The sequence below is a fragment of the Cinclus cinclus genome, chromosome 2, assembly GCF_963662255.1.
Source record: "Cinclus cinclus chromosome 2, bCinCin1.1, whole genome shotgun sequence".
Taxonomy (NCBI): domain Eukaryota; kingdom Metazoa; phylum Chordata; class Aves; order Passeriformes; family Cinclidae; genus Cinclus; species Cinclus cinclus.
This window is the reverse complement of record NC_085047.1, coordinates 4,184,115-4,196,401: the sequence shown is the minus strand read 5'-3', so window position 1 is coordinate 4,196,401 and position 12,287 is coordinate 4,184,115. Positions and strand designations below refer to the sequence as shown.

Sequence of the window (12,287 nt, the reverse complement as noted above, 5' to 3'; positions counted from 1 at the left end):
GGTTTACCAAATATTCTAAGCAATCTGTCTTCTCCCTCTAGCTGCTCTATTTAAATTGTTGTTTTTTCCTCCAGTTTACCCTTTCTTCTGCATCATAAAAATTGCATAATCTCAATAGAGAAGTATAAAAATTCTCAGATATTTACAGAGCCCAAGATCCTTAATACTTTCTTTCTTGACTTGGTTTGTATGTCTGTTCTTTGTGATCTTCATCGATGCACATCAGTTGCTCTACGACTTCAGAGGGGGACAGGGAAACAGCAAGAACTGACTTAGCAGAGAACTGTTTAAGGTACAGACACCAAAAAATTCCTATCTGTGTCTTCAGGATTGAAGGCACTGGGCAGCACAAATTTTTTACTGGTAGCAATTGGAAATGACCAAATGTGCTTTGTGCTTATGGAGAGGGAGGCTTCAAATTAGGCTTTCCCAATGCATGCTGTGTGTGTTGTACCTTTACTTGTAATGTGTATCGTAGCTCTCTTCTGTGTGAAATTGCCTAATTTTGACAGAGCACCAGAAATCCAACAGTTTCTCTCTCTCTTGTAACCTTCTGCAACCCTCTAAACAAGGCTGGTACAACCTATCCTTTAAGCACATATTATTGCTTTATTGAGCAATAATAAATAAATACATCTTTTGCCTTAAAGTGTAATCATGTTCCCAGTCACTTTGATTCCGTTGCATCAGTGCCACTCTAATGTGAAGTTTTTAAAGTCCATAAATCAAAATGTGTTCAAGCATGTGATCCATTTATCATGTTTGTAAATGTAGTTACTATGAGACAGGTAAATATACGATCTGCTTGCTGCTCTACTCAATTCTGATGTGAAACAAGACAGTCATTAACAAGTCAGAAGCAAAACAACAAAAAATCAGCACAAAATAATACGTCTGGCATAAAACAGCATTGTATGTGGGGTCAAGTGAAAAGTTTTTTAAGAATACTATTAAAAATAAGAAACACATTGCTCTTTAGGGTCTGAGTGTGGGTGATGCTGTAAGTGAGACCTACTTTCTCATAGTACTTGATCTCGTAGTCCAGAATTGCTCCATGGGGAAAGTCCGGCTCTTGCCAGGAGAGGGCAATGCTGTTTTGGGAAGCCCAGTCCTTCCTTACCATACCTATCAAGGTGGGTGCTGAAAGGGAAAAGGATAACTAAGGGTTAAAGACGAAGCACACGGTTTATCCTTCCAACCTCCTGTCTGAGGATACCAACCCGAGGCAACTTGGAGTGACCTCCAGACAGAAAAGCATGACAGATGGCAATTCTCAGGGAAACCATATAACCTGGAATTAATGTCTCAAGTACACGCTGGTAACTCCTCTGCTGAAGAGCAGAGCAGCTTCTGAAAAATGGCTCTGTGCAAAAATACAGAAAGGAAAGCCTGGGCTGGGCCCTGCCCCAACCAGGCAGAACAACATTTCAGAGGCAGTGTATTCTGCATGCAGGTTAATCTTCATTAAATGTTATAATTCAGCTGCTTAGGATGTACATTCAGTTTATTCTTTGGGGTAAAATAAAGTGACACAGCATAAAACAGATGCAATTAATCCCTTTTTGGCAAGGGCATTTCTAGCAAGGGCATTTCTGGCAAAGCCCTGGGTGAGGTGTCTGTGTGCGCCAAGAGCTGGCTCTTCCAGGAGACCCCTGGAAGAGACTGGGGTTTGGGCAAACTGGGGGGCATAAGCAGCTTCTGGAAGGGACCCATGGACACGTCCAAGAGCTAAATTATCTCACTCTGGGGTTAACCAATTTTAAGAACCAGTTTTTCTGCCTTTTTGGAAGAGAAGGTGCACGGTTATCTCTGCAATGATTTCAAATGATGCAAAGATATTGCGTTCCAGAAAACGATCTTTGCTTATTTGATTAATGTGGTCAAGCATGTAAAAATATTCTCCAGACACTAATATGGTTTTAATAGTATTGATGTGCAGCTTCCCAAACGTTATAGCAAACCCAGTCATATAATTCAAAAGCCTTGAACACAACTAAGATCAACAATCGAGCTACCATAAATGGTTCACAGATTTCACTATTTGTCTTTCCACTAAAAAATAACAGTTTACTACACACCCTCCCCCATTCATTTCTCCTCTGAATCTTACTTAACTTCTTCCAAGTTTCCATGGAGCTGTCTCCTAAAAATAACGTATTTTTATGACTTCTGGTTTTATCTTTTGAATGAAAGAATCTCCCTAGGAAAATGAAATGAGAATCTGCTTCTAGTCACAAAATTTCATGCCTTAGTTGCCTTAGTTTTCTTTCCTGTAAATATTTCAGAAAGTTTAAGAAATGAAAACAATAAATAAATTCTAGAATGCAAACAAACACTTAAGAAAATCATGTGCTTGCCTTTGAAAAAAGGGAAACTCTACACAGGGACATGTGCATCTTTCTCTGTGGTAATACATTTATGAAAGAGAGAAAATCAACTTCTCTCATGTCAGTCTTCCCTTTGGATAACTATTCTGTGGGATAACAGTTTGGTCCTTTCTAATGTGAAAAAAACCCCAACTCAAAACATAACACCAGGAAAAAAAAAACAAACCTACCAAAATGTAAGAGCTTACACAGGAAACCACTACCCTTTTACCATTTTAACCACAGGTCTGATGCAAGGGTATCAGAGAAAAAAGAATTCCTGCCATGCAGAATAAATAATTAACCTGGTTTTCCAGAAGTCATTTAACAGAAAAATGTAAATAACTGAACAGAATAAGAAACACAAGCTAATAAATAAAAAGCATTCACAGGATTTGAACCAAAATGTTATCCCTGGGTAGGTGTAACTACTCCCTCAGCTAAAATTGAAACTCAGGGTGAAGTTCAGCTCTTGAAATTTTTCTCTGGGGTACAATCAACTTCTCCAAGCAAGACACCAAGTCAGGTCTGTTCAAAGGAAAGCAGGAGCTAGCAAACATGGATTTGTAATTGCTAAACACTGATCAACAGCCTAGGAAGGCACTGCTCACATAAACTGTTTTACTATTTGTCATTGTGAGTCATTCACTGGCATTGAGCTGTGATTTACAGGTGGGTCTGAGGGAGCTATAGAGACTTTCAGGATACATCTGGTACCCCCTGTGTGCCTGCTTAGAGGTGATGTGCATCAGCTGGGCCATCTTCCCAGCACACTGCAGCTTTATCCCACTCCATCTGGGAGTTCCCTGGTCAGAAAAGCCAATCCTTGCAAAATTGTTAAGAGTGGTGACAGAAAAATTGTAGATAAAATGGTATTATCGGTTCTTTGAGGCTTATAAAATATAGACTGTTGATATTACATGTCTTCAAACTTTAAACACGCATAAACTTGACAAGCTTTTCATATGTACTGCATGACAGGGATTCTTCTTTCTGTTCTAACTTCCAAATTTATACAATAATTCATGCATGTTTTCAGCCTGAGCTCAACACAGTAATTCTTCCATTTGATGAAGTGCATTTCAAAAGCACAGTCGTGGTGCATTGGAAGATCCTCTCAAAACTTCAGCATGTGAAATAATCCCAGTTGTCTTCCTGGGCAACAACTCAGTAGGAAATTAACAGAACAAAATTACTTTAGATCTCCCCTAAACCACCTGTGCTTGACCTGCACTTGAAACCAACAGTCCCACACAGCAAGGCTCACATCACACCTGTAACACTGTGCCAGCACTGAATCCTCTAAATCCAAATGCAGAGACGTGCACATAAAGCTGTGAATATGAGAAGTGTATTTGTGTTTGGATCAGGTTAAAAAAAAAAAAAAAAAAGTTTACTTTTTAACAAAAAGGCACAGAAGAATCACCACTACCATTTCTTGTAAGTGCAGAAGGATGATCCTGTTTTTGCCAGATAGGATTCCAGTCAGAAATGTACTGGGGGAAGAAACAGACAAATAAAACCAAGCAATTAAAAGCACAGCTAGCTGAGTTTCTATTTCTTTTGTTGAGAAGTGCTGCTAAAGAGCACTTGTTTCTGTGGAGAAATTTTAGCTTCTTAAAACTGTTGCTCATCAGAGCAGAAGTCAATTAGGCCTTAGAGATCCACTATCCACTTATTGTTAAAGCTCTTCTTAACCAGAAGATTGTAAGATAGGTAAATCCTATTTTCCCATTCCTAAAGACTGCTCTAATGTCCCTATGATGAATTAATGGGAAGTTATTTTAATTAGTTGTTTCAAATCGAGTAGCTGCAGGAGAACTGTAATATGGTTACCCAATGAAACCATTTGAAAAAAGAAATGCTTAGAAGAGCAGCATGGGTTTTAATCACTTTAAGGGCAGCATTTCCTTGCCATTGGTCCAAGGCTGAAGGGTGGTTTCCAGCTCTTGAGCTCAGCACTGATCTGTGTTTTGTATGGAGGATTCTTTGCACCATCTGTTTTCTTCTACACTGTTAAAAGTTTCTTGAATTACAATGAGTCATCTACAATGTGGTCCTCATTTAAAAATGAGCTCCTCATTTAATTTATTCTGATAAGATATTAGGTCTTTCCAATTTTTTATTGAATAATGGAAGTTCATTGTTTAATTCAGAGTGAGCTGATTTTATTCTAAATTCCTTTGGCATCTCTTTTTCAGAATCCCCCCCTTTTTTTTTTCTCATGAGCTACATACAGAAGAGAAAATGTGTATTTGAAACAATGATTGGATCGAAGTATCTTTTCTCTAGAAACTTTTTCTGAAGATGACTCCCATTATCCATAACTGTCTGATTTCAAAACAGGTGATCTGTAGGGTTGTTGAAGCTTTTTTTTCCTTTAGTGCATTTTCTAATTACACTACTTCTTGTTTCACACTCCTGAAAGTAGACCAAGAAACGTCTCCCGTTTCCAGGACTGAAAAGCTTTTATAGGATCCCAATTCATGGCGAGGAAGCTTCTGATGCTATGGCAGGTGATGACCAAAGCTCACCTGATACCTGTTTATACTTGGAATCTTTCACCCCTTCATGTCTCATTTCAAATCTTACTTTGGTGAACAGAAACCATGCAGCTCAAAGGCCTCTCCCTTCAGTCACTTTCTTCTTAAAAAATTCACCATCAAATCAGAACCTCTGCACCAGTTTTGTCCTCCTCCTTCCTTCCTTCCTTCCCGTGAACTGTATCTGTTTTGCCCCAAACCAATGAAGTGCCAGCAGATACAAATTTGGAGAGGGGTGGAGAAAGTGGAAGTGGGATCTGAACTGTATGGATGCTGTGGGGAGGACTGCAACTTCATTCCTTTGGAAACCATCCTCATGAGAAGGCTGTGTGTCTCAGTATGTAAAATATCGGGGGGTCTCAATATGTAAAATAATGCCATTTGGGAGGGATCACATGTTTGATTCAGTTTGTTGTTTCTAAACCTCTGCCATTACCAACAACAACACAGATTACATAATTAAATGTTATTCTTTCCTTGAGACCTCTGCCTGCTTCAAGGTACAGGAGAGCTCACACCTGCCAAAATACAGGGCTTTATAATTTATTTTCAGAGGAGGGAATTCACCCCTCTCCCTGCCTCTTCCTCCTCTCCTATCTCAGTCACTTCTCAACTGCAGTTATGGGAAAACACTGACTAAACTCTACTCAAACCCCTTGGTTCTCTTTTAAAACTCATTTATCCCTACTAGTTTCACCCTAAAGAGCAGGAAACCTGCTTTAACATCCTGCAGGGAGCCTGCATTCCTCCTGTTGGGGAACAAGTTCTTTCAGTAACAGGAGGACACTTGAGGGTGGAAGAAATACCAGTGCTGAAATGACTAATTTACACTGACTGTGTTGGGTCAAAAACAGAAGAAAACTATTTTCTTGGTCATGGAAAGGAAAGGGCTTCTTCAAGCTTCAAACACAGGTTAAAATATTAAACCAACAGTAAACTATGCCTAACACTACACAAGTTATAGTTATCTAATAATTCCAAGCCCATTAAACAAAAATGTTAGGAAATCAGTGTAACAGAAGAGAGATGTGTCAAGGTCGAAATCGGAAGTGTTCTTCCAAATGGTAAAAACACTCTTTGCACTTTTTCTATACCAGAAAATCCTATTATAATTTGACAGTGTTTCACCAGCCTGTAAGTATATTACAATTCCTATACTATTGGACACTGTGTATGATTTTGTACTATAAATATCAATAAAAAGAACACCAAGATTTTATTCACAATGCCACATTTGGGAAAAAAAAAACAGCAACAAAAAAAGACATTCTTTCAGGGCACAGTAAGGAAATGATTGCTTTTACTTCTGATTCTAGAAAGACTATTAGAAAGGCAATAAGCAGTAAAAAGATGTTATCTTAGAGAAGACATTTTGCTCCAGTAACAGAACTGGAAGCAATGAAACAACATTTCCTGATCAATGATAGAGCCTCCAGTATTTTACCCATTTGAGCTATTTGCCAAGGATTTTCTAGGCAAGTTAAGAGGCCTGAAGCCTTCATCCTGCATTACTAATGCTTTGTGTGAAACATATGATCAGTCATGTGAAGGATGTAGTTGTGCTGTCTATCATCCAGAGCAGTCTTCACTCCTGAAAAATGGTTATTAATCCTCCAGCAGAGATTCAGTTCATCCTTTCATTATTTTGTGTTTGTTTGTTCATCTTTCTGTTGTTATCTTTGTAGGACAAGGGAAGAAAGACTATCTTACAAACAAGGGATGTGATAGGGATTCAGGAGACCTCTGTTTATATTCTCTTCTGGTTGTGCTCCAGAGATTTTCTTTAATCTTTTGACTGAGCTATCTTAATATACAATGTGAATGTCAGTAAGTTCCATTATTTGCAATACGTGAGCACTTTCTTGTTAGAAGTGTGAGTGTGTGAACATAAAATACTAAAACCTAAGCACAAGATGACATGGGAAACAAACTACAGAAATATGAACATAAATTAAACTTTTATAAAAAAATCAAAACCCCAGTTCATAACCCATCTCTGTATATTAAAGCTGTTCAGATGGATGAAACATTTTCAGGTTTATACTGAATTCAGCAAGAATTTGTTTTCTTACCACACAAGCTTGCTTTCAATTAGTACAGTGACTAGATAAGATATTAGATTCTTCCCATAATAGTCTCTCATCTTCCAAATCGTTTCAGTAGTAATTCACAGTTACAATGCTTGGAGGGGATACTGTAAGTGGTACTAACCTTGGAGTTCAGAGTTGAGCATGGTGTTTCCCTGACAAAGCATTACAGCTAGCAAATTAACAAGTTTGGGGTTGAAAAAAGTATTTTTACTTCATTTTCTTATACTAGTTCCCTAAAGGTTTGCACTCAAAAGACAGCAGAGCAGTGTGCTTCTTTTCAAGCACTTCATTTACTGAAAACAGCAAGTTATAATTATCATCTCTCCCTCCATCTTAAAAGTCTTTCCCCTTGCAGATCTCCTTTGCTTGCTCAGAAATGGTGGATGGAAGCCAAGTAAACCCCATACCCTTGTCAAAAACTGGATTCTGCTACAGTGCTATGGGCTAAAGGTGATGACAGACCCAACCCCCAGATTTCCTCCAGGGTAAATGTACATTCAACATGTTTGATTTTTTTGGGTTTTTTTTTTTGTTTTCCATAATGCAATTCTTTCTTCCTTGCTGCCTAACTTCTCTTTCATCTATTGCTGATTTTTGCAAGGAGACAGTAATTATTCATCCACACGATTCTGCAACACTACAGATTTTTCTTTCATTTACAGGATGTGTTGCCCTTCTCCATTTTTCAAGCTTCAGACAGAAGCACTTCTAAATCTTTACTTTTTACAGGACCTACTCAGCTTCTGATACTTCAAAGTAGCTTTTAGTAGAAGATACTTAAAACAACAGTATAAAATAAAGACTTCTCAGCTGTCAGTAAGACTGGGTGTCTGCTCTGCTCTCTCTGATGACGTTTATGTGCAAAACCTCAAAGGTAAAAAGCATTGTGAGATATTTGACTCAATTTATAACATGATGAACAATTAAAAATATCTTAGTTACAAGTTTGTTTTTTTTTTTAATCACACAAATGCTTTACCTAAATGTATGTTTTAAGGAGTTACTTAATATGCTCTGTATGTCTGTAGCAAGAGGAATAAATTCAGTTCAAAAAAGCATACAGGGAGGGTGTGAGTCCAGGAATCAGATGCAAACAAACAAACAAACCAACAAACAAAAAACAACCAAAACCACCACCACCAACAACAAAAACAAAACCAAACCAAACAAAAAAAAAAAACCAAAACCTAAACCAGGTTGCCTGTCATGCAAATGGAAATAATGTCAAATCAACAGGTCTCTAGCAACCTTTTTGATTTGCATCAGAATAAGTAGATTCTTGGCTCCTTTCCAGTGCCCCACTGCCTTTTAGGGCTGGAGCAGCAGGAGGCAATGAGAGACTTAAAGACCTAATAGGTCTTTAATAGGTCACTGGGATTCCTGAGGGAACAATTCTCTGCAAACCAGAGCTGCCCTCTGCTTGTTTGGCAGAAGGCAAAAGTGAGGTTGTGAGGGACTGGTACATGAGCTCACCACAGGTGGTAACAAATTCTGTCCAGAATGGCACAGTAAAAACCGTGATAACTGGGGGAAAAAGGCGCTTCTCTTCATTGGCTTCTTCTGGGCATGTTGTTCTGGATCAAAAACCAGGGAAGGGTGCAAGAGGCCACTCCAGGTAAGTCCATTCCCTTCCTATCACTCCTTATGATGATTATAAGGTCTGTTGTGGTACCTGCAGGAGAAGTAACAGAACATCACGTCCATAGCCAGCAGATCTTCTGCTTTCACAACCTCAAATGTTCTGTGTTGTGCTCTTCACTGCTCCTCCTGACTCAGACGTTGTGGTGATCCACTGACTGTCGGCTGGTGGCACATTTAAAATTGGTGTGTGTGTGTGCTTTCCTGGGGTACTATTCCTGACACACAGGATTCTTCAAAAAAAAAGAAGGAAGAGTGGCTTATAGGGTTTCCTTTTTAAGGAAAACTGTGCTAAAAGAGAAGGAGGCAGGAGAAACTGGTGTATCAGCAGATTTAGATTGATACTATAATGATGTTAATCAGTGTGAAGAAAGATGTGTTCTAGCCCGTGTGTTATAGAAGTTAAAAATATCATTCCAGCTCTGCTAGGTGCCCTGTGATGTGGGGACAACCTGTGGTGACACATTTCTTCAGAGAACTTTGTTTTCAGCCTCCTGGTGTAACGTGGGTACTGCTATAAATTGATTGGAAATACAACTTGAGGTTAAGAAGGCGTCATTTATTGCAGTGAGGTGTCATTATGGAAACAGAGCTGTAACTAAGTCTCATTCAGCAACAACCCCTCCAGGGTCAGCTGCCACCAAATTGCTCTGCAGAACTTCCTGCTGCTAAATTGATCTCAGAAGTTTGAAAATGAAATAAGCAGGTTAAAAACCACTAGGAAATCTGCCATCTTTTCACTCCATTAATTGCTACTCGTCCTGCGATGTAACAAAGACAAACATAAAATGCACACTCATTTCAGCAAATCTTTCCTGCTCTTGTTTATATCCAAATACGAGGCCTGATCAGATTGTAACTACATTTCTGTCAGAGAGTACTTTACAGGTCTGAAAGCGGTTTTTCTTTTAGCAAGAATATAATGAATATTTTATGTGAACATCTTCTGTGAACCGTCTGTAAAAGCTGTGTTTGTTGGCATGTGCAGAGAGTGTCAGAGCTACTGTACTTCAATATTTTGAGTGAATGTGTGTAAGTGCATGGAGACACATCCAATACCGACTTCAAATGTACATCTTCAAATAACTTCCCCAAAAACATTGATTTTGACAAAGCATTCTATAGATCCCAGTGATGCTAAATAAATATGCCCTCATAAATTAATTCCCAGAATGATGTTACAAACAAAATTATGTAACTTATATACTTCATAAATGCTAAAAAATATTCTGGATGTTTAGTCTAGCTCTGTTTTATTGAGGGTCAAGTATCTTTTAAATCTTTAATGTGGAAATCTATGCACAGAAAAACAGACCCTTTTAAACTCTGGCATACACACAAGAAACACTTCTAGGAGGCCAGAAAGTCAATGGCTTGTACTTGATGTGCACGAATCACTGAAAAGCACTGCTGCTGTCAAATGTAGGTTAGATGTTCCATTTCTGGTCCAGTAGGAGAGAATCTGACCTGACTCAAGTAAGTTAAAATTGGAGATTAGTTTTGGCAAGTTCTCTTAAAATCCCTTTATAGGTAGGAGATGAGATGCTGTACCTGCTTTGGGTGCTGGTGGATCAAATGTATGCCCTGGTTTTAGCCACAACATTTCATACATGCATCATACCACCAGCACAGAAACTGCAAAATCAGTCATGGATCTCCTTTGAAGTTGACCTCTAGAGCAATGCAGGAGTAATTTCAGATATGTCAAGATCCTAAATGTTTTTTTCCCTTTCCTTTTTTTTCAGGTTCTGAAGGTGATGGATAGAAGCAATGACACCTGAAGGCATCAGGGCATATCAGCTCTAAAAGCAAAGAGCCACTGGCCTTTAACTTCTGTTGTATTGAAAACCTGAGGTTCAGAAGAGGCCAGTGGTTCTTACTGGACTACTGTACTCATACTCTGAAAACATGTCACACTAATATTAAATGCATCTGAAAAATGTCTTTTTTTTGTGTGTGTGTTTTCCACTTTCAAGAAGGTTGAGTTGCTTTTATTCACAAAGACAAAACTCCACAGAGTTGAAAAAGCATCGGGATTAGAAGAGTTTTCATCTTTCTGACTTGTATAAAAACTAAAACACCAAGAAAGAAGAGAAGCGTAGAAATCAGATCAGATGATAGGCAGTAAAATATATTTCAAAGCGAGGTTTGTGGAAGCCTGGGTAATTATGGAATAACCTTTCAAAAGGGAAGCCTCTTCAACTATTTGCTGCAAGTTAGCTCATGCCCTGCAGCTTGTGCTTTAATACTTACTATACATATCCATGCTCGTGGGGAGGCAGTTGTCTGACAGAGATTCATGTGTCAAGGAAACCTGAGCATCCACACTTCCAGGTCAGTACTTCACTTAGCTTAAGGAACCTGCCTTTTCTTTCCAAGAAACTAATTATCCAATGAATGCCCTCTTAGCAAGAGCCTCTGAATTGTCAGAACTCTTTCATTATGCCCCTTTGGTATTTCTGTTCCTTTTCTTGACACTTAATGAGTTTTGGTGTTCTTCGACATTCTGTGTGCTGAACTCTGCCCTTGGAGATTTTTTCCCCAGGTCTATTTTTCATCTCCTATCCCTAGTAGCACAACGTGCTTCCTACAGGGAAAAAAAAAAATAAAGGCAGGAAGGTTTGGGGAGGAAATCTGTGCACTGCTGTCCTACACAAGCTCTTCTTGTCCAAGGGATGGACTCTAGGGGACCTAGACACATGCGGAGTTTGCACTGGTTGTTTTCTAAAGAGGACCATAAAAATTGTGTTGTCCAAAAAGTTAGGGAGTTGACAGACACTAAGTCAAGAAACAGAGAAAACATTCCTTATTAACTAAGATGCTACTGAATGCTGCTGGGAACTGGAAGACCACATATGGACAAGCATTATTTGACACTTTCCTGATCTTCTTTCATCAGTGTACCCCATAGCTTATTGTCAGAGAAAAAAAAATAACGGACTAGATGAGCCTTCTGAAATACTATCTGGTTACAAAGCTTTCTGTTTAGCTCAGTCCAAAGGCAAACTGGCTACATACAGCTTCCTTCTGGAACAGGACTTTATCTATCCCTAAAGAGTGTTCTGCACTGCAGAATTTTTACTGAGAGAGAACACCCTGCTCTTGAAGCTCTGGTAGTTGCTTGTAAGAACTAATGGCTCATATCCACACAGTACATTAGTGATGTGCAGCTGAGTGCTTCGGGGTCTAACTCAAATGCCTGATCTTCAGAATGATATTCAGAGTTAAATTATGCTCTGTGTCCAAGCTCCTTAACACTGTCAAAACCAGAAGAAATCAGAGCAAGCACAAAATTGGAGCTTGACAATTTAGACAACTTTCATTTTGATAGCTCATGTTAATCACTAGGTTTAGACACTGGTATTACACTACTGTTTACAAGCAATATTGTTACATTGGGAAAACCCACAAAATAATGAACTCAGTAGCAAAATTTTGCTCAGACTCTATTTTTATTATGAAGAAAATCTTCCTTTTTCAAATCCTCCTTAGGTACTCCAAGTAATTCTCTTTGCCCAATATTGTACTCTGATGGGTAATTCAGTTATGAGTCTGTAGTTTGGGAGGTCTGAGAAATCAGTGTGTCCACACAGGGTATTTGAAGCTCTTTGGCACAGGGACACAATCAAACAGTAAGACCTGCTAATTCA

General features: G+C 38.8%; 1 protein-coding gene across 5 annotated transcripts in view; it reads right to left on the bottom strand.

The window, feature by feature from the left end:
- The window catches only part of LOC134058192 (ephrin type-A receptor 6), a 363,450-nt gene that overhangs the window by 115,639 nt on the left and 235,524 nt on the right, over positions 1-12,287 (bottom strand). For all 5 annotated transcript variants that reach the window (XM_062515303.1, XM_062515306.1, XM_062515307.1 and 2 more), the window contains one exon: positions 1,016-1,140. In XM_062515303.1, the coding sequence (XP_062371287.1) occupies positions 1,016-1,140 (125 nt within the window). The remainder of the gene's footprint in view (positions 1-1,015; positions 1,141-12,287) is intronic.